General features: G+C 39.4%; 1 protein-coding gene across 2 annotated transcripts in view; it reads left to right on the top strand.

The window, feature by feature from the left end:
* The window catches only part of LOC149246115 (vesicle transport protein GOT1-like), a 163,047-nt gene extending 145,127 nt beyond the window's left edge, over window positions 1-17,920 (top strand). Inside the window, exons 3-7 of one of the 2 annotated variants that reach the window (XM_089455644.1) lie at window positions 16,448-16,539; window positions 16,640-16,720; window positions 17,115-17,212; window positions 17,332-17,413; window positions 17,516-17,920. In XM_089455644.1, the coding sequence (XP_089311770.1) occupies window positions 16,448-16,539; window positions 16,640-16,720; window positions 17,115-17,212; window positions 17,332-17,413; window positions 17,516-17,551 (389 nt within the window). In that variant the 3' untranslated portion in view covers window positions 17,552-17,920. The remainder of the gene's footprint in view (window positions 1-16,447; window positions 16,540-16,639; window positions 16,721-17,114; window positions 17,213-17,331; window positions 17,414-17,515) is intronic. The other variant, XM_089455643.1, reaches the window with a different exon arrangement.
* The last annotated feature ends 2,114 nt before the right edge of the window (window positions 17,921-20,034 follow it).

The following is a 20,034-nucleotide window of genomic DNA, read 5'->3' as shown; positions in this document are numbered from 1 at the left end:
AGACATGATTGTTGGGCTTCTAAGCCTACATAAGTTGCTGGCTGACTTGACAATTTGTCCATAATCAAAATAAATTCATATCTTCATAAATACTTATCGGAATCGGATGATCTTTAGATCAATCCTACACCTCTCGATGAGAGGGATCCAAGAAAAATATCAGTTGCCATAAGTAAGATAACCCACATGGAGTTTGGTCCTAGTTGCCAATTTTAACAATCTAGAACACTACGACTCGCCTAAGATCCTAGCGACAAAATCCATTCCAGCTTTGGGGTAAGATTAGAGGAAAACTCTACTGACCATCCGAGAATGGATCGGTGAGACAAAAAACCTCGCAGAATGGAGATCATCACTAGAAGAGTAGGTTTACCTAAGTTGTTACATACACGACATAGATTTGCTGAGATTATTTACATTATACACATGCAAAAAGGGTTTACATAACATCTTGGAAGTCAAGCTGATGATGATAGCTGGACGGCGTGGACACATCTATCAAGTGCTATCCCTTTTGCGAAAAAAGGGGGTGTACTGCTATGGGTCGTTGACATGTAGTGGTCAATAGGTTGTAGTTGCTATCTAAGCTGTGTAGGTACACAATCTTCAACTTGGTGAAGATGCTCGATGTGACAAGCAAGCTGTGCTGGTACACAATCTTCAACTTGGTGAAGATGCTCGATGTGACAAGCAAGTTGTGCAGGTACACAATCTTCAACTTGGTGAAGATGCTTGATGTGACAAGCATGATGAGGATGATGATAACTCTGATGAAATGGTTGGAAGCCACGAAATATTCTCCGATGTCGAAAAGGAAGAAGTTGATCTCCCCAAGATTAAGAGGGATTCTGGAAAAAGAGGTGCTTCCTGGTTGAAAGGGAGTGACAAATATGGTTCTCTGCTTCATGTGTCATGCACTAGACCAGGACTAACAACCGTAAGTCTGAGTGAAGGCCATGAACAGGAAAAGGAAATTGGAGAATGCACTCTGTAGTACTGCTGAAAGAAGGAAAGCAGGATCCAATTGAAGAATATGTTGCTGCATCTAAAGTAGGAAGGAAAACATATGATCAAGGAATCTTCTGTCAAAGATTTTGTTGATAGTCCTACTATGAAAAGATGAGAAGCAACATCTGTTGCATATAAGGCCCCGGAGGATTGTGTTTGATTATGCACATGCAAAAGTATATTATTCATTGGGGTTGTGTTTGTACAGATGAATCTCTTGAAGGAAAGCATGCTGGTTTACCAATCAGGTTGATTGGGAGAGATTGGAAATTCTTGATCTGTTGGATCAAGGGGTGTTGAGGCTTTGCGAGTGAAGCATTGCCTGGGGAGACATCTAGTTGACACTTTGTGTTGATGTCTGAGTCACTGAAGTTGGAAAGTTGGTGTTGATTATTGAGCTCTATTTTGGTTACACACCTGGATTTTTGGGTTGGTGGTTAGCAAGTAAGCCTAATGGTACCTAGAGGGGTTGAAAGCTTGATTCCGTCTTAGTCCCACTTGGATAGATTGCTCTAGTCAGGAATCTAGTCTATGGCATTGTGGTGCCTAAATTGATTGATTGGTTGGATAGATTGCCCTAGTCAGGAATCTAGTCGGTGGCATTGAGGTGCCTAAAGTTCTTCATGGTTCATATATAGTTTGAGATCTTCCATTGTATATGTACATTATGAATACCTCCCTAGTTAAGAGGGAGTGTGGGAAAAAGTAACTACGTTAAGAGGGAGTGTGGGAAAAAGTAACTATGTTCGGTGTTCAATAATGTACTTGAGTCATTATGTAATGTACTTTTCAAAAGAATAAAGAAAAGAATTATTATTATTATTATTGTGACTTATTAAAGCATGGGTTTCATGCTTGGGTCACCATGTTTTAGGTCAAAGTCCCCATTAAGGACTTCTAGGATTTATTCTGAGTATATAAAATTATTGTACATTTAAAGAGACCCTTCTTGGGCTTTTGAATCATGTAAATTGGTTTAGTATTGAGTCAAATATGAATTATGGAACCTCCACACCATGTCGGCCTAAGAGAAGATCAAGTTGGCCTAAGGACCCATTTGAACCCACAAGAAGCCTATAAAAGGAAGGACAATGAATTCATTTGGTGCATCACTTCTCATTTTCTCTCTTATGGGCAGAAGTGCAAAAATCTGTTTGCTGGGCAGAAGTGCGAAGTAGGAAGCTGGGAAAGTCTGTTGCCGGGAAGTCGAAGTGAATGCGAGTTTGGGGGAGTCTAAGGAGTCAAGGAAAATCGAAATTTTGGTGGTGGTCTCTCTCTATTTCGTGCTCTAGATTGGGAGAACGAAGTCTCCCAAGTTGGACTACTGCCGGAAGCCGTGAGTTGCCGCAAGTTGCTGCATAGTCGAAGTTGTTGGAAAGAGATCAACCTTTTGGAGGTTGACTTGGTGTGGAGGAAAGGTTTGGTCAAGGCCAAGGGTGAAAAGTCTCAAAGAATACTATTGAAAGGAAGAATTACTTTGCTTGGGTTTTCCTTTCGAGGGGGGTTTTTCCCTGGAATGTGCCTACATCTTGTGTTCATTGTTTTATGTGCTGCTTCTTTGTGTAGTTGCTTGATGAACTAAAGAAAGAAGATATAAAGAATCGTAATAACAAGTAACATCACAAGTAATTATCAAGATTGGGAAAATCTTTATTACCTATTCTAATAGTAATAGTAGGTAATTGTTGAAGGTTGGTAGCTAGGACATCAACTTTTGACCTCCTTGAGGACAAATTTGGCCAATCTAATGCATTTAGGTCTCCACATCCCAAAGGACTAGGCACTAGTGCAAGGAATTTGGTGATCAAACTCCTGTTTCTCCATATTTTCTCCTAAATTTCGTTCCCCTAGAGGTAGGGAAAAAATCTAGGGCTTGCAGTGAAATTTTAGGAATGTGTTTTTTGGGGAATCCGAGGGTCCAAAACATCAAACTCAGGGTTTATGATACCTATGCTCCAAGTTTGGTGGGCGTCTGCCTGAGTTTCATCAATAAAATCTCTTGCCCTAGGTGTTACTCTAAGAGGGAAAACCTAGGTCTTTCTCTTTCACCTTGGGGACTTCTTTGAAGGTTGTATGAGCGTAGTATTCATTGGAATAAATCATAAGAACTCCTTTCTCCTCCCTTGCCTTGACCTAGTGAGTACTTTGGAATCATTTCTTCCCACATTTGTTCATAAAACACTAGGTTTAGCGCAAGTCTTTCTCAGGTCTCTCAAAGAGAGCAAAGAGCCTTTTGGAAGTGTAAATCATCCCATAGAGCTTCTTAAAGAGGTCCTACCTCTTCTCCTAGAATCTTGACCTTAGTAATATCTAATATTATCATCATACCCTAAACCCTAGGTCTTGATCTCCTCCTAGGCCTTTCTTGGAGAGTGTTTAGCTGCCTTGAAGCATTGAGCCATTGTTGTGTTTCTCCTTGAATGGGCTTTGTGGAATCACCCTATACCTAAATCATTCTTAGTGATTCCCTCCCTATTGGGGCTCCTCCCATCGGTGAAAGTCCATAAAAAGCAGGGGACTTTAACTGAGGTGACAGTGCGTCATTGTCCCATTGTTGTCACTTAGTATAGTAGTTGTCGCTTAGGTTTTCCCTTCCTTAGGGCCCTGCTATATTGTGTGGTAACATTTTTGGCCTCATTACCAGGGAGGATGCAGGCCTGCCTCCTTGGTGTAATATTTGATGGGGTGATTCCTTTAACGACAATATAGATCCTCTTTTGGTGACTCCATTGGAAGAACGAAGCCCTAGTTCTTCATTCAACCTCAAAGTCAATGCTTGTAGGGTGAAGTAGGCGTCTCTCAAGGCATCTTTGAATTCACCTCGACGATTCCTACATGATTGATATATGTAACCTAATAGGATGTCTTACCTTGATAAAATCTTCACCTTGGACATTGCTAGCATTCTTGGGTACCCAAACCGTGTCACCTTACGCACAATACTCGGGGTGCCCAAGTTTGATGGTGATCCATCTTTTGCTATTGATCATGTGACAAGATTTGCTACATATACCACAAAAGTTGATGTGGTTCATCATGATGTGCTCATAATGTTGTTCATAAGGTCCCTTCAAGGTCATGACTCATGGTTGTATAATTGCAAGCCTAGGAGTATTTCATCAATTGAAGCATTCTTTGATAACTTTTTGGAGCATTATCAAACTAAGGACCAGGCTTGCCCAACATTAGATATTGATTTTCAAAAGGAAGCCTTCATTGAACATAAGGAGGATCATGAATAAGAAGATGTTCCCTTTCTAGATCATTGATGAAGACATTAAGGGAGATCTTGAATGGAAGCAAGATAAGGAGTTTAATGAAGAAGGTTCCCTAGGAAGTAAAATTAAAGATACCACCATCCTTTTCAAGGACGTTATCTCTAACGTTCTACATATCAAAGACCTTGAGAAAGACGACCCCATTAACCCCTTGAACATTAGTGATTTCTTGCATATTGAAGAAGGGAAGTGGGAGATCACGAGCCATCATTTTGACAAAGATCCTATCTATGACATCAATGAAGAAGGGGAATTTGTGGAAAGTGAAGTTGAGGCTAGCCCTATTTCTGTCAAGGATATTATTCTTAATGAAACGCTTTTTGAGCCCCTTTGAGAATTGACATTGAAGACTACTCGCATATTGTAGAAGGGAAATGGCAGATTATTAGCTACCACTTTAACAAAGAGCCCATTCATGTTGCTGATGATGAGCCTGATAAGGATCTTGATTTGCCTTGTATTCCATGTCATCAAGAAACATTGATCACTTTTGAGCAATCCTTGAGCCTTAGTATTAAAAATGATAAACACATGGTTGTCTCCCCTTTTGAACATGATCCTTGCAATAGACAACCTGATTGGTGTAATTCCCCTTGCTTGCCCTATTTTCCCTCTTGTTTTTCTTGCTAGAGCATGAGGATATAAAAGGGAACTTCATGAATAAAAGAACCTTTCAGAAAAAGTTATGGTTTTTGACCATTGATTTCTCCATATTCTTGATTAAAGGAAAGACCTGATGGTGTGGGCCTGACTCATGTTCCTGTCCTTTGTCCATTGTTCCTTTACATGATTCATGGTTGTGTTATTTTCCCATCTCCCACCCTTGTGACCTTGCATATGAGTGTTGTGATTGTCATGTTTGCTTTCAAATGTATATTGTAATTGATCATAGGGATAGGAAATCTTGATCTAGTGATACACTAGTTACAATTGGCTATATGATTATACTTAGCATTCATAATTTCATAGTGTAGCGTGCATGTTAGAGTAGGATGCATTGCATGTTGATTTTGCATTGCTACTATCATCATCTCATGTCCTCATGTTAGAGTAGGTGCATTTAGATTAGGCTTGCGTCATAGAATATATTTTCTTTTCTATATGGTTTTATTCAGTGTTCCACGGGGACTCACCCCCCCTAGGGGTCTAGTTTCCTAGCTCCCCCGCGCTCTGGGGACTTGGGGACGAGAAGGGGTCGTCTCCCCATGCTCCCAAAAAACAGGGTACGCAGGGGGACGTGCTAGGGGGTTGTTTCCTTGTGCTGAGGGGTCGTTTCTGAAAAGGGGGTCGTGAGGGGTCGTTTCCGAAAAGGGGGTCGTGAGGGGTCGTGGGGGGTTGACCCTCTTTCTGTTCAGCTGGATCCTCTCACTGCTTGTCTCCTCCAGCTTATTTCCACAAAAATGTTCAACAACGTTCAACTGCATTCAACAACATTCTGTTCTCTATTTTTCCTCCTTTTATTTGTTCCCCATGCCTCTGTTTTTTTTCTTGGTTTCCTCTCTTTGCTGGCCCTTTAGCTTCCTCCTCGGTCTCTGTGGTTTCCTCTGTCTCTTCGTGCTCACCAGCACTCCTGAGACACATTGATTCAACGGCGAGGACCGAATCATGCATAGAGAACACATATTCAAAAGATTGTAACAATGCTCTCCTTTTTTAATGATGGCAGGCATACACAGAGTCGACATAGTTTAACGGACAACCACTTCCAATCGCAATCGCAATCGGCTTGATTCAGCCTTCTGAACTATAGTTCAGGCCTCCTAAACTATCGAGAGCGTTGTTGTATAGCATTTCTGCCTCAAAGGCTCGTGCATGGCAAATATCAGAGAAATTCTTTTTTTTCTTTTCAAGTTCACGAGTCGTGAACTATTATTTCTTCGTAATATAGATGCCCGAGATCAATCCACTAAATGAAGTGTCTCAGCTCATATATATATATATATATATCTATCTATCTATCTATCTATCTATATATATATATATATATATATATATATGACTTTTGCAAATCACCAAAGGACACGTTCCTTGGGAGGAGGGGCCGACTTATGAGTTTTTCTCATTTAAAATATTTAACTCGGAGAGTCTTCCATTATAGGCTTATAGCTCACGGAAACCATATAAACATGGTATACCCATATGGTGGTCCCAGATGCCACGTCATCCTTTTATCGCAATCGCCATTTTCGGAGGTTCTTCTACAAGTCGAGCCTAAAGCATTGTCGATGGCCGATGGCCGATACTGGATGCGATATTATATTAAACTGTTTATAATAGGTCCGTTAGGTCCACAGTTCTATCGCAATCAGCGCTTTCATGTGGCAAGGCTTTACAGCTTGCGATATAGCGATGGACGCGACATTACAATAGGCGCAATATAATAGGATCATCGGGTCCGAAATTGTATATCACAATCGAAGTTTTAATGTGGTAAGGTCTTTACCACTCGCGATACATAATCCGGACACGGTGGACGCAATATTAAATTGCAACGTATTGCAATGGTCCCATGGGTCCGTGCATATATTATCGCAATCAGAGGGTTTAGGGGGTGACAACCCTTTTGAACTTTGCGATATATATATTGCTCCGTTGTTTTAACTTTGTTTATATGCTATGCTATTTATATATATATTGCTCCGTTTTTTTAACTTTGTTTATATGCTCCTCCGCTTATGCTCCGCTTATGCACCTTACTCTTGGCATATGCGATAGCTCTACTCCTCCAATAGTCCTTCCTTTGGCATTATTGCTCCGATAGCTGTTAATGCATATATAGATGGGTTTTGGCCTCCGATAGCTCCCAATTGTGTAATCTGCTTCCTCTGATGGCTCTGTTTTGGCATATATATATGTTATACATATATGGCTCCTCTGTTTGCTTTGTTTGCTCTATTTGCTCCTCTTCTTTAGCATATATATGTGCTCTATTTGCTCCTGTATCTCTGAGAACTCAGTTTTGGCATATATATATTACATATATATATGGCTCCTCCTGTAGCTCCTCTTGCTCCAATGTGGCTCCTCTAGCTTGGCAGTGTCTTTCAAAGACCTCCTTGCATATATGAACGCCTCTCTTGCTCTGATATCCTGTGATATGCTTTGATCTGCCTCCTTTGGTAACTCCTCTTGCTTATGGCTTGGCTATCCTGATGGCCTTGCTCCTATCTCTCCATGGATCTGCTCGGCTTCCCCTTGGCTTCTAGTATCTAGAATATTGCCATATTGACATCAATGACAACCTAGGTCAACATACACCAGATCTTGAATTCATGGTCTGGACTGCCCTAAATGCAGTCATTGAAGACTAGGAAACCTTTGTCCAAAGCATCTTGGGCAGGGCTTCTCTCCCTAGTTGGGAGGAGATGTGGGCAGCTCTTCGACAGGAAAAAATCAGACGGTTGACCAAGGCGGAAGCAACAACAAATGGATCAGAGTCAGGGAGGAAGAGGGGGATGCAGCTCTCGCATCAGTGGGACAACAAGGCAGCAGAAGAGGAAAAAGAAAGATATTTCCAAAGTCATATGCTTTAGATGTGGAGAACTGTGACATTTCGCCACTCAGTGCCCTTGGAAGAAGGGCAAGGAAGAGAAGTTTGACTCAAAGGCTACTCCAGCGAAAGTTGACAAAGAGGGCGATGATGAGGATTGCACCATGAGTGCTCATGCACCTCTAGAGAAGAGGTGGGGTGATATTGAGTTGTAGTCAGGAGGACTACATAGGGGCAAGATCCTTGAGGTGCCCAAACTCTTGGATCACATACAGCTACGGGAGCCCTTAATGACAGTAGCAGAATGACGGGAGTCAGTTGGTGCGAGGGATGATGGAGCAATAGTGGTAGAGCTAGAGTGCCAAAGTCTGAAGCAGTGCAATAGAGTGTTGAGTAGTGTGGGAGACACAGAACAGATACAACAATAGCACAGTAGCATAAGAGGGTTAGCACAAATTAACAACAGAGGTAGCTTAAACATCACGGGGCATCCAAACGGATCAACGTGTCAGCATTTGGGCGGCTTTTCAATTGCTTACTTGTCAGCAAATGAGTTGCAGTCAGTAGTTAGCAGTGGCAGTGCTATGCGTAGCATGATGCAGCATATTGAGAGGGAGTTGCAGTACAGATGCAGCAGTGACAGTGGCAGTGTCATGGGCAGCAGTACAGGTTGCGGCAACGTAGTGGATGAAGGGCAGCAGGCCGAGCATCAACAACGCAGAGGTCCGATGCCGTGGATTAGTGCTAGGAAGTATTGCTAGAGCACATTCCTCGCTAAGAGGGAGTGTTCATTTTTGGGTAGGATCAGATGTGCTCTAGCTCCGAAATTTTGTGGAGGGGCTAGAACACATGAGATCTCCAAGATCTAGAAATCGTTTGGTGAAATTCCACCCAGATTGTATTTTATTAAAATATTTAATATTTCTAATGGGGTCCCAAGTCTAAACTTAGGAAAATAGAAATATTAACGGGTATTAATGAAAATATGGGTGAGAAGTTTCTAAGAGACGAGGATCAAGTCTAATTTAATCTTAGTTTTTGATTAGAGACTTAATCTCGATTGTTGATCTATCAATAGGAAAAGTATAAATGGAGGCTTGGGGTCCATTGGAGAAAATACATAGAGAGATTGAGGAAATCGATTTTCTGAGGTGAGAAGTTCTCAGGAGGGAAATTGATTCAGGAGATCTTGTAGCTAAGGGATAGTGATAGTTCGGGAATACAGACAGAGAGGCAGAGAGAAACTTGTGGAGGTACGCAGTAGCCGAGAGAGTTGATGCTGGGCTAGTTTGGGCCCACACAACCTTGATGCAGAGCTAGGAGGGCCAGTGCAGAGGAAGAACTGCCTTCCATGCAGAAAGCCAGGGAGTTGCTGAAAACTGTCGGAACAGCTAGGAAGGCTGAAGCAGTGGGCAGAAGGGTTGACGCAGAGCCTCAAAGAGCTCCACGCAGGCCCATGCAGTTACAACGAAGGGGCAGTGAAGTTGTAACTGAGGCCAACCAGATTTGCTGCCAGATCAGTCGGATTCTGTCAGGTAAAGTGAGGTAAAACTCACTGAGGTTCTCCACTATTGTATTTCTCTTTCACTAGTTTGTCGGGAGGGCAACCAACATATGTATTCAGAACTTCTGCTTAATAATAGAAAACCCTCAGAGTTGTTGCACCGGTTTTCCCGCATTGGGTTTTTCTGGGGACATTTAGTCCATAAATGTGTGTGTCCTTTGCATGATTGTCTCATTTATTTTTCAGTACTTGATCTATATAGAGGTGTAGGTTGCAGTGTATTTACATTTATATTTTCTGAATATTTATGAAAATAACTTGTTAAATGAAGAATACAAGTAGGTAATGTAAATCAGTTTACTGCAGTAGGATTTCTGGTTTATTAGATTCATAAATTTTCACAGCTGAAACCACCTAATAGGGTCCTTGGCTAACCCCCTATTGAGCTTGGAGACACTTGTACATACTAAAGCCCACTATGGAAGGGCATGCCACCATAAAGTGCCCCATTGATTCCATGACTTGTAAGCTCTTTTACTTGATTATTCTAATGATTTGTTGTATTGGAGGGAAAGGGGACACATTGGATCTTATACAGGATTGCAGATTGGCTCCCATTTGGGGTTTGGTCTCCCTATACGGGGTCCTAACCCTCTAGAGGGCCACATTAGCACTTGTAGGGTGAGAGTTGAGAGCCATGGGCCTCCACCATAGACGAGATTACTTCATGGATCCCTAGTAGTGTTCGTTGATTGCTCCTATTCCACCTTTTGGATGAGGATGATGCACCTGGTTCACCATGCTCAACCAACTCCATAGATGCACCATACACTTGGTAGATGTTCCAGGGTCTAAAGGATTGTTCCCCGCTATAGAGGCAGGGCTTATGTCATCATTTTAGCCCTTACAGATGGTCTACAGGCACTTCCAATCCATTTGGAGACCCATGAGGATGACCTTGTGCCCCCACACCCACTTGGGAGCACCACAGGTTTTTGCTTGGAGAACAAGGGGCCAACCCCTTGTCCACTATGATGGGAGTCCATTTCTTCATTATGGCACCCTTTGGACTTCATTAGGCCTCCTCAAAGGCCCAATGACTCGCTTTGTTGAGCATTTGACCCTCTTGAGAGGCTTATTCATGTATTATTGAGATATTTGGTGGGCTTGTCACCAAACGTTTTGTTATTATGCCCATTATTTTATTCTAGGGGATAAATTAGGCCTAATTAGCTAAATCGCATTCATTAGGAAGTGTATAAATAGAAGTGTGATGAACCATTTGGATCATCATCTCTTGGATTGGATTGTTCTCTCTTGTGAGATTTTCGCTATTCTCTTTGGAGGACGAAATTGGATGGATGGATGAATTTTGATGTTGGGATTTCTTTATTTTTGTCTTGGAGCTTCTATATTGGCATATGATGATGATTGGATATACTTGTTCTCTCATGTAAGTGCTCTTTTAATGCTAATTTGTCTTTTTCTTATGTCACATGCATGTTGTTGGGGATTTTCGCTATACTAGGCTGAAATTTGTTGCTTTTCTTGTGTGAAATGGTGGAAATTTGTCTTTTATTAGCATTCCATCATGTCATGGGCCATGTTTGAATAAGTGAATGTTCCTAGAGACATTTTGTTGAAATTTTGTCTTGATAAGTCATCACATATTGCATATCGAAGTATAAAGACCTTGAAGCAATTGTCCATGCCCTAATTGCCATGCAAAATTGTTTTATAGGCCTCCTTGACTAAGTGAATCCATTCCAATCATTGAAATATCCTTGACTCCATTTCCCCCAAAGGATTAGGCACTGGTCCTCCATAGGTGATCACCTTAAAGCATATTTTTCTCATTTTCTCTCTTTCTTTCTAGGCCTTTTCTTCTTTTTCGTAAGTGTATATTTCTTCTAAAGGTGTAGTCTCAAAAATTCCTAATCACACTCAAATTGTCTTTCACTTCGATGTTGATCTACTTGCTATTTCATCATGTTTTGCACTATTTGAAGGTTTTCCTTAATTGTCAAATTTTCATAAGTCTTCCCCATATGTTACTCTATTGCTTGTATTTCAGAGTTATCTTGCAAAAAATATTTGATACTAGAATCTGAATATTCATAAAGGGAATCAAATGAGGCATTTTTAGTAGTTGTGTGATAACTTCTAGTATTATACCACCATTATGCCAGAGTTGTCAACTTCATCCATTGAGATTGCTTGTTTGAAGAATAAAATCATAGATAATCCTCTAAACATTTGTTTACTATTCTTGTTTGTGAATGATATGTTGAACTCATAGCTAGTGTTGTTCCACTCATCTTTCATAATTCTTTCCAAAACTTTCCTATGAATTTTGGATATATGTCACTTTTTATTACTTCAGGAAAACCATGAAGTCTATGAATTTACTTCGTGAACACTTTTACCACTTGGCTTGTTGTATATGTATTTTGAATTCTGTAAAAATAAGCATATTTGTCCTCTATAAATGACCACAAAATGACATCCTTACCTTCATATTTTGGTAACCCTATAATGAAGTCTATTGATATCCCTTCCTATCTTTGATTAGGTATGTATAATGGATAATTTAATAAAAAATTTTGTATCTCCTTTATTTCTTTGGAAATATTGACATTCTCTTATAGATTTTTGGGTATATTTATTTATTCCTTTCACAAAAACAAAAATTTGATCCTTTATATGTTTTAAGGAACCTTGCATGTCCTGTCATTGGAGATTCCTGGGACTTCGTTAATATTTGTTGCTTCATATTTGATATTGGGCATCAATATATTCTACCCTTGTACCAAAATATATCTCCCTTCCCAATGTTCCATAGAGTTCATCCATTCCTTTATAAATTAATCTTTTTGTTTAATATCGTTGTCATTTTGCCATTCATGGCAATCTTCTTCTAGCCACACATGAATAGAAGATGTCCTAGAATATAAACTTGAGGCTTTTTTGATTCTAGAAAGAGAGCATCCACTACTACATTTGCCTTCTCCTTTTTGTAGATTGTTTCAAAATCAAACCCTTGCATTTTTGCTCACATTTTTATTTCTCTTTTAATGCCAATCTATGCTCTAGACAATATTTTAGGATATCATGGTCTTTGTTGCCTTTAAATTGCTTCCCAATCAGATACTATCGCCATTTTTTTTTATTGGATGTAAAATTGCTTCCATTCCTTTTTCATATGCAGATTTCACCAAATCTTTTCTCTTTAATTGTTTGCTTTCAAAATTCAATGGTCTCCCTTCTTGCATTAATAATTCCTTAATGGATTTAATTTTGTTAGGGCCTACCTTAACACCCTCATGAGATACAATATGAACTAGATATTCCACCTCTTGTACTCCAAAGAAACATTTGGAGGTTTTTTCATATAATTGTTTCTCCTCCAATAGCTTGAGCACCCTGTCAACATGTTGAACATGATCCTTCCAAGACTTGCTGTAGATTAGTATATCATCAAAAAATACTAACAAAAATTTTCTAAGGAAGGGTTTGAAAATGGAATTCATCAAACCTTGAAATGTAGAAGGTGCATTGGTAAGGCCAAAAGGCATGACCAAAAATTCATAATGACCTTCATGGGTTCTAAATGCTATTTTCAGAACGTCTTTAGTGTTCATTCTTATTTGATGATATCCCGAACGAAGATCCAACTTGGTGAAATAAATTGCTCCATGTAATTCATCAATGACAGGAATGGGAAATTTATCTTTAATAGTGAGCTTGTTGACTTCCCTATAATCCAGACACATGTGCCATGATCCATCCTTCTTGTGCACCAATACTACTGGAGCAGAGAAAGAACTTTGACTAGGTTGAATTATACCTGCCTCTAGCATTTCTGCAACCATACGTTCAATTTCACTCTTTTGGGCATAGGGATATCTGTAAGGCCTGATGTTTGGAGGAATACTTCCTGGAATCAAATGAATAGCATGATCATGATCACGAATAGGTGGGAGGCCTTTGGGAGTCTCAAATACCTTGGAATGATTGTCCAAGACTTTTTGGAGGTCTGGAGAAATAGATGATTTCGATGTTTGAACCTCTAGAGAACATAATTGTGTAATTACGCCCTGTTTTTCTTTCTTTAGAAGCTTTGTCATGCTATTAGAGCTGATTATCTTTCCCGGTTTCCCTGCGATACCCACCTAGGGCATCACTCATCTCACAATCTAGCCATCCAAATACTTCGCTTTTTGGTCCACAAGTACGCTAGAGTTTGCTTTAGAAGCCCTCCAAATTTGAAACAAATTTGACAGTGGGATTTTGAGATATTGCAAGCCCTAGCTCGAGGACTGTTTCTTTCCTTAGGTTTCCCTTGGCTAGTGACCTCATTAGGATTATTGCATCCTTTAATCCCTTTCCCCCCCTCAATTAGGTCAAAAACACTCTTAATTGATCAATTCCATCCCCTTGACCTAATTCTAGGTCCACTTAGTCCTGTGTGGTCCCACAACATTTTAAAGATAAATCCACAAAGACCACTTGGAATCCAATTTTCCACAAGGATTTTATGGTCTAGGAATCTCCTTGACAAGTCATATATTCAAACCCTAGCCCTTGGAATTCTCCTAAGCCCTTCCTAGAGAGCCTTTCATCTTGCTTTCCAAGGAAGTAAGCCATACATTTGAGCCTCTCTTGTGAATAGGCTTTTAGGATCACCTTTCACCCTATCATTGATCCATTGATCTTCGTGATCCTCATTATACAGGGTTTCCTCCCATCGGTGAAAGTCCGTAAAGAGCAGGAAGCCTTCGCTGAGGTGGCAGTGGGCTATCACTCCATTGTTGCCCTTGACCTAGTAGTTCCCCTATAGGACTCCCTCCTAGGACCCCTGTTAGTTTGAGCGGTAACAACACCGAAATGGGTGTGTTCATGGTCAATGGTTTGGACCCAATCTACATCTTGATATGATATGACTATGGATTCCGGTAGGGCGCTCATAACATCCATGTACACACACAATTTGGCATAGGAGGTGTATTGTTCTAGTTTGGTGATGTCTAAGATCTTCATGAGCCTGTCCTAGGCATTGCTAAAGCCTAATACCCTCCAATGTCTCTGGATCCCAAAATTGCTGTGGAAGTGAATAAAGCCCGATCCATACTGGTGCTGAGCTGAAGGATTCCTTCTCAGGAGAGAATCTCTTTGTCCAATATCTTAGGTGAAGACCAACAGAGTCATAGAAGTAAGGGACTTCCTTGAAGACCTCTCTGTCTTTTGCCCAGTGAAAAATCATTGTGAAGAACCCCTTCGAGCCTAATTTCAGCTCCATTTGACCCTTGGTTGTCCATTTAGCTTTGATCCATTGGACTAGGGCCTTCGTAGAGTGCCAGAGACCCAGAAACTTGCCTATTAGGGCACGATCTCTTCTAAATTGGATATTTTCACCTACCCCTCTCGAAGTGACCTCATAGCTTGGGTTTTTGGGTGCCTTAGCAAGGCAACCATTGGCTAAGCATCATGCTGGTTGCTGTATTATGTACTTCATGGTTTCTGTGATCTCTGTATCAGGCTGAGACTTCCCTGCACCCCCCATTACCATGTCCTTCGGGAGCTCATGAGAGGCCCCTTTCATTGCTTCCTTGAATGCCCTTGGATTTGCTTCCGTCCTTGGGCCGTTCGTATTCCCACCTGACAGACTCTCCTTACCTTCCAGCTGATTGGCTTCATGGCCATGCTCTATTCCTGCCTCCTCTGTAAACCGCTCTGAGCTCTGCGAGTGAATCCTTGGTACCCTTGACAATGTCAGACTGCAGAAAAGCCTAACCGGGCTCACTTGCTGCCATCTCTCCTCACAGCCAACACATATCTTTGTTCATGTGCAATGTTCTATATTTTTTCTTTGTTTAGTGCATTAGCTAGGAATAGATAGCATTTGTTTGTGTTATTTTATGCATTTACCAACTGTTTGATTCTATCTCACGGATCTATTAGTTTGTGATAATCGACAATCTTCATTATTCAGTTTTCTGTTCTGCTAATAGTACCCTGCCAGTAGATTCGAATTTTATTATTTGGAAAAAAATGAAAATAAAAAAATTTCAGACCAGTGACGAAATTTTTCAGATTTGGTGAATTTAATCACTATGAAATGAATCGAAAGGTGGCTGGACTTGAGAGAATTCGGTTCCAGAATAAATTCATTTCCTGTGGTGGTCCTTGATTGTGCCTTCATTTGACTGACCTCAGCTGTACCATTTGCCCTGATTCATAAAGCCAATTCCTTCCGCTGTGTCACCTTGTGCTGTGCGAGACTCATTTCAGGTTTTATTCTTTCTTCAATGAGCTGTTGGAAGGTGTTATTTGCATCCAAATTCAACTGCATGTTGCTGGGTTTTTGAGAGATTAAGGTGTTCCGCCAGGCATTGCTTGATTCATGCAATTTATTTAGGCATGCAGTTGTTTATTCTTTGACAGTGCTGTCAACCTAAGCCACAGATTGTTTAGAATCATTTTGATGTAAAAGCCCAAAATCACTTGAATTGAATTTTTTGCATACTCTTCTGAGTCCTGTCCCTTTATAATATTATTAGTTGAGCATGTGAAGAGTTTCTTTTCTCAAGGGACTATAGAGTGACATTAACGGTTTTACAATATCTTTTAAGTTTTAACTCTATAGAGCGACATTAAATATTTTGCAATATCTTTTAACTTTGTAGAGGGACATTAACTATTTTACAATATTTTTCAGCTTTGCAAATTTAATTGATAGACTAAACCACCATAACTGCTTAATTCTCTTCACAGACTTCAAGGATTTTATCATTCTCTCTTGTACTGACAATTTTTTTCCGTATTTTTTTGTCAAAGAATTTGATAACGGACATGAACCATGTGTTAGGTTGTACTCAATTATATTGTTATTGACACATGACCATCCCAATGAATTTTCTTTGTCAAAGAATTTGAAGACGAACATGAACCATGTGACTTAGGTTGTACTTAATAATGTTGTTATTGATGCATGACCATCCCAGTGCTCTGGACATTGCATTCTTTATCAATTAACACACCAATTATTAGACCAAATATGTGATTTTGCGTAGAGCTTAAGTAAATTTTGGCTATTCTAGACATTAAAGATCACAAATTTTAAAAACATTATTCTTTTATGTGGTTAACTGTTCTGCAATGTAACAGAGATTGGGATAGGCCTGACAGGCTTTGGCGTTCTTTTCTTTTTCTTGGGAGTTATCTTCTTGTTCGACAAGGGTCTTTTGGCATTGGGAAATGTAAGTTAACAGTGCCTAGCATGGTATTGACATTTTTTATGCTTTAAGAGGCTGCTATGAATCCTCACTCAACCAATGGTTGATTCGTGATCTTTATCAGATCCTCTTCTTGGCAGGCGTTATGTTAACAATTGGTATGAAGTCAACGGCACAATTCTTTATGAAACAAAGCCATTACAAGGTATGGAGTTTTTAGAGTCTCCAAATTAGTATTGTTTCATGCAGATTTTGGTACTCTGTTTTTTTCGGGTTGCCATTCAATTCATGATTGTCTGGACATCTTTAAATACCTTTTTGCCACAACGATTAGCAATATCCTGTTCTGTTCCAATGCATTTGATGTTTGATTTTGAAGTATTAATCTATGTTTCTTGGGCATTGTTAAATATGTACTTGCAATAAAACAGTAAGTAGTTAAGTACTCGCAGCAAATCACATATTCTACATATGTTTTTGCATCCTAGTTTAGTATGCCCTGATTTTTAGCTAGAGAAATTTAACTGCTATTGTTTTTGGTAAATGAGAAAGATAGCTCTGAAGCTTGAGTATACTTGATACATTTTCCCCTTCTTCAGGGTTCAATTGCCTTTGTCGTTGGATTTTTTGTGGTTCTTGTTGGATGGCCCGTCATTGGCATGATAATGGAAGTTTATGGCTTTATTGTTCTCTTCAGGTTGGACTCTTTTAACATCCAATGTTATAGCTAAGCCTATAAGAACTTTTTCTAGAGAAGCATTATTATCTAATACTGTGGACTAATATTCTTAGTGCCAATTTGTTTGGTTTTGGCAGTGGTTTCTGGCCCACTGTTTTGATTTTTTTGCAAAGGATTCCTGTTCTTGGCTGGTTACTCCAATATCCATTCCTTAGTCCGGTAAGAAAAGTTTGCTTTGATTTCAAAACGTGGTTCTAGCTCTGGGTGGTTTTGGCTGATGCATATTTGAAAGAGCTAATTAGATTTTGTATTTTTCTACAGTTTTTTGGCTATCGACAGAGAAGGGTACCAGTATAAAGTGAAATAGCGTTTAGGTACATATGGTTTTGCAACAAGCAGAGGCACTTCCTGGGAGTTTCTTTTGTATCAACTGTAATTAAGATTGTAAGAGTTATCTAGTTTGCCTTTCTTCTGCTCCTTGAAACACAGCACAGTTTTAAGTTGAATTATTTGGTGGATCCAGAGTATGGTGTTATCATGCAGGTCTGGGTTGATTATATGGTCCTTGTGTGGGAGTAATTATGCCAATAGGCTTGTCTATATCAGAAAGAGGTTACCAGATTTTAGAATATTTTTATTACAAATATTATGTGTATGTTCAGTATTTAATAAAAAAGAATGTCCTTCCTGGCCATGGTGTAATGAATGATAGATTGTGATTAAATTTATTAAGTTACATTTTATAAATGGAAATTTGTGATTGTGTTATTAAAATGTCTTTTTTTAGCCATGTAGCTGACTTCCAATCCTAAAATTTGAATTCTTGTCAACCCTGTTGCCACAGTTGTCTTCTTCCTTGCATTGGTGTCCTAAGCCTATTGGGGTTCATCAACCATTTAGCATATATAACTGGGCTAGTTAGTTTCTGAAAACTTTGTCATGTTCCAATGATTTAGGACTACAGTACATGACTAATTCCTTTAAGTTGTAAAAGTGACTACTTGTATGCAATTAATTTTCTGTTTTTCACTCGCAAACCTTGTGATGAGGTGCCCATTCCTTACCATGATATTTGATCCTTATAGAAATTCTTTGTACTTGCACGTACATATTTTTAATCACAATTGAGGGGTTGGTACTCAGAGTCTTTAGCATTGTGCTCTTGCATGATTTGCATTTCTGTTCAATTGGGGCACGAGTTCTGATCTGAAGGTCTTTTTATCAACCTTCAGATAGACATGCCCGTCTGTGCAATTTCTTTTACTAAGTTCTTGATACGAGGAGCATTTTTTACCCCAAAAAATAATCATATGCGAGGGGAACATATTTAGTGCAATATCTTGTAGTTGTCACATTGAAATATAAATAACCATTTTTTAAACTAGAAATTTGTTTATTGCAGATTTAATTCAAGTCACAATTTAAAAAAATAGATCGATAAACTGGAGATTCAGTCAAATCACTGATTTGACCAAAGATACAATTCAGCCAGCAATATGTAGCAATAGAAAGTACATGATACAAAGTACAGAGACCGCTGAAGGTTCTTTCCTTTCATTTGTAACGGTCCAAATATGCAAAAAACAGAGTCAAAGCGAACCTTATTAGGCCTGACAAGATCTGATTACAGTCGGATAAGGACTGAAGCTTACACAAACTGATAGTAACAGCAACTGGAAGTATTAACTCAAGGACGATGAGAAAAAAATATGGCTGACTTCACTTACTGACGTGGGTTCACATCTGCAATACGCTAAACTAGGCTGATAATGCCCTTCATGTGAACAGGGATGGCATTGGTGAAGACACTGGCATTGGATAATTTGAAAGCCACCAAAACGGGATACTTTCTCTTCATGGCTATCTTCACATATTATATCTAAATATTCTCTTCATGCTTATCTCCACATACTTTCTCTTCATGCATTCTCCACATACTATATCTAAATTTTCTTTAAGCTATAATATCATAAACACTATAATAAGCCCTAGCTTCTTCAAAATTAAAACTTACACTAAATTGATTTCAAATTTCAATTCAAGCTCTAACCCCAAGAATAACTTTAATTAAACCTTAGTAAAAACATCATAAACTCAAGCTTAAATTCTTATAATAACTCAGATTTTGAGGTCTCCTCTTCTTCTCTACCTAGTGCTCATGACCCTTCCCTTCCCTCTGAACACCCCCCTCCATGTTCCACATCGAAATTGTTCTTTTCTACTATTATTAGCTTGTTTTCCCTTGATCTTGAGTTGCCCATCATCTAACTTCTTCAGAAAGGCTTTAGTTATGCCATTGCCCGTGTTGGATGCCTATTGAGGATATTCTTTGTTCCATTGAACCCATCACTCACCGTCTTCCCACTCATGAAGCTGAAGACATTAGGGAAGATTTTGTCGATTCCTAGTTACAATCATGTCGATTCCTTGTTAATAATCATTGACTTTTTATAAGCCAAGCCTCCTTGTTTATTAAATTTTCCTCCATCTTCATGCATAAAATTTGATAACTCTGTTTAAATGAGCAAGATATCATGATAAGCTTTGATGTTGTTTCTTTATTCACCAAAGTCTCCATTTCAAAAGATCTTGACTCATTTCTAAGTTAGCTGATCATGTGATCCAAATTGGATCCTTTCCTAAATTATTTTGTAAAGTCATGATATGCATGTAATTGTTTTTTTAGTTTTTTTTTTTTGTCTTTTTGGCAAAATGGGAAGGGGAATCGAACTGGTATGATTTCTGATCTTCCAAGATAGCCATTAAAAATGAAGGTTGTAGTGAAGAGGGAACACCAGAGGTGATGCAAGCAGAATTTGGGGAGTTTGAAGAGCAGAAAT

This window comes from Pinus tabuliformis, chromosome 7, assembly GCF_031772625.1.
Source record: "Pinus tabuliformis cultivar Carrire ecotype Pingquan chromosome 7, CPIR1, whole genome shotgun sequence".
Taxonomy (NCBI): Eukaryota; Viridiplantae; Streptophyta; class Pinopsida; order Pinales; family Pinaceae; genus Pinus; species Pinus tabuliformis.
The sequence above is the reverse complement of the archived record's forward strand: the minus strand, read 5'-3'. Positions and strand labels throughout refer to the sequence as shown.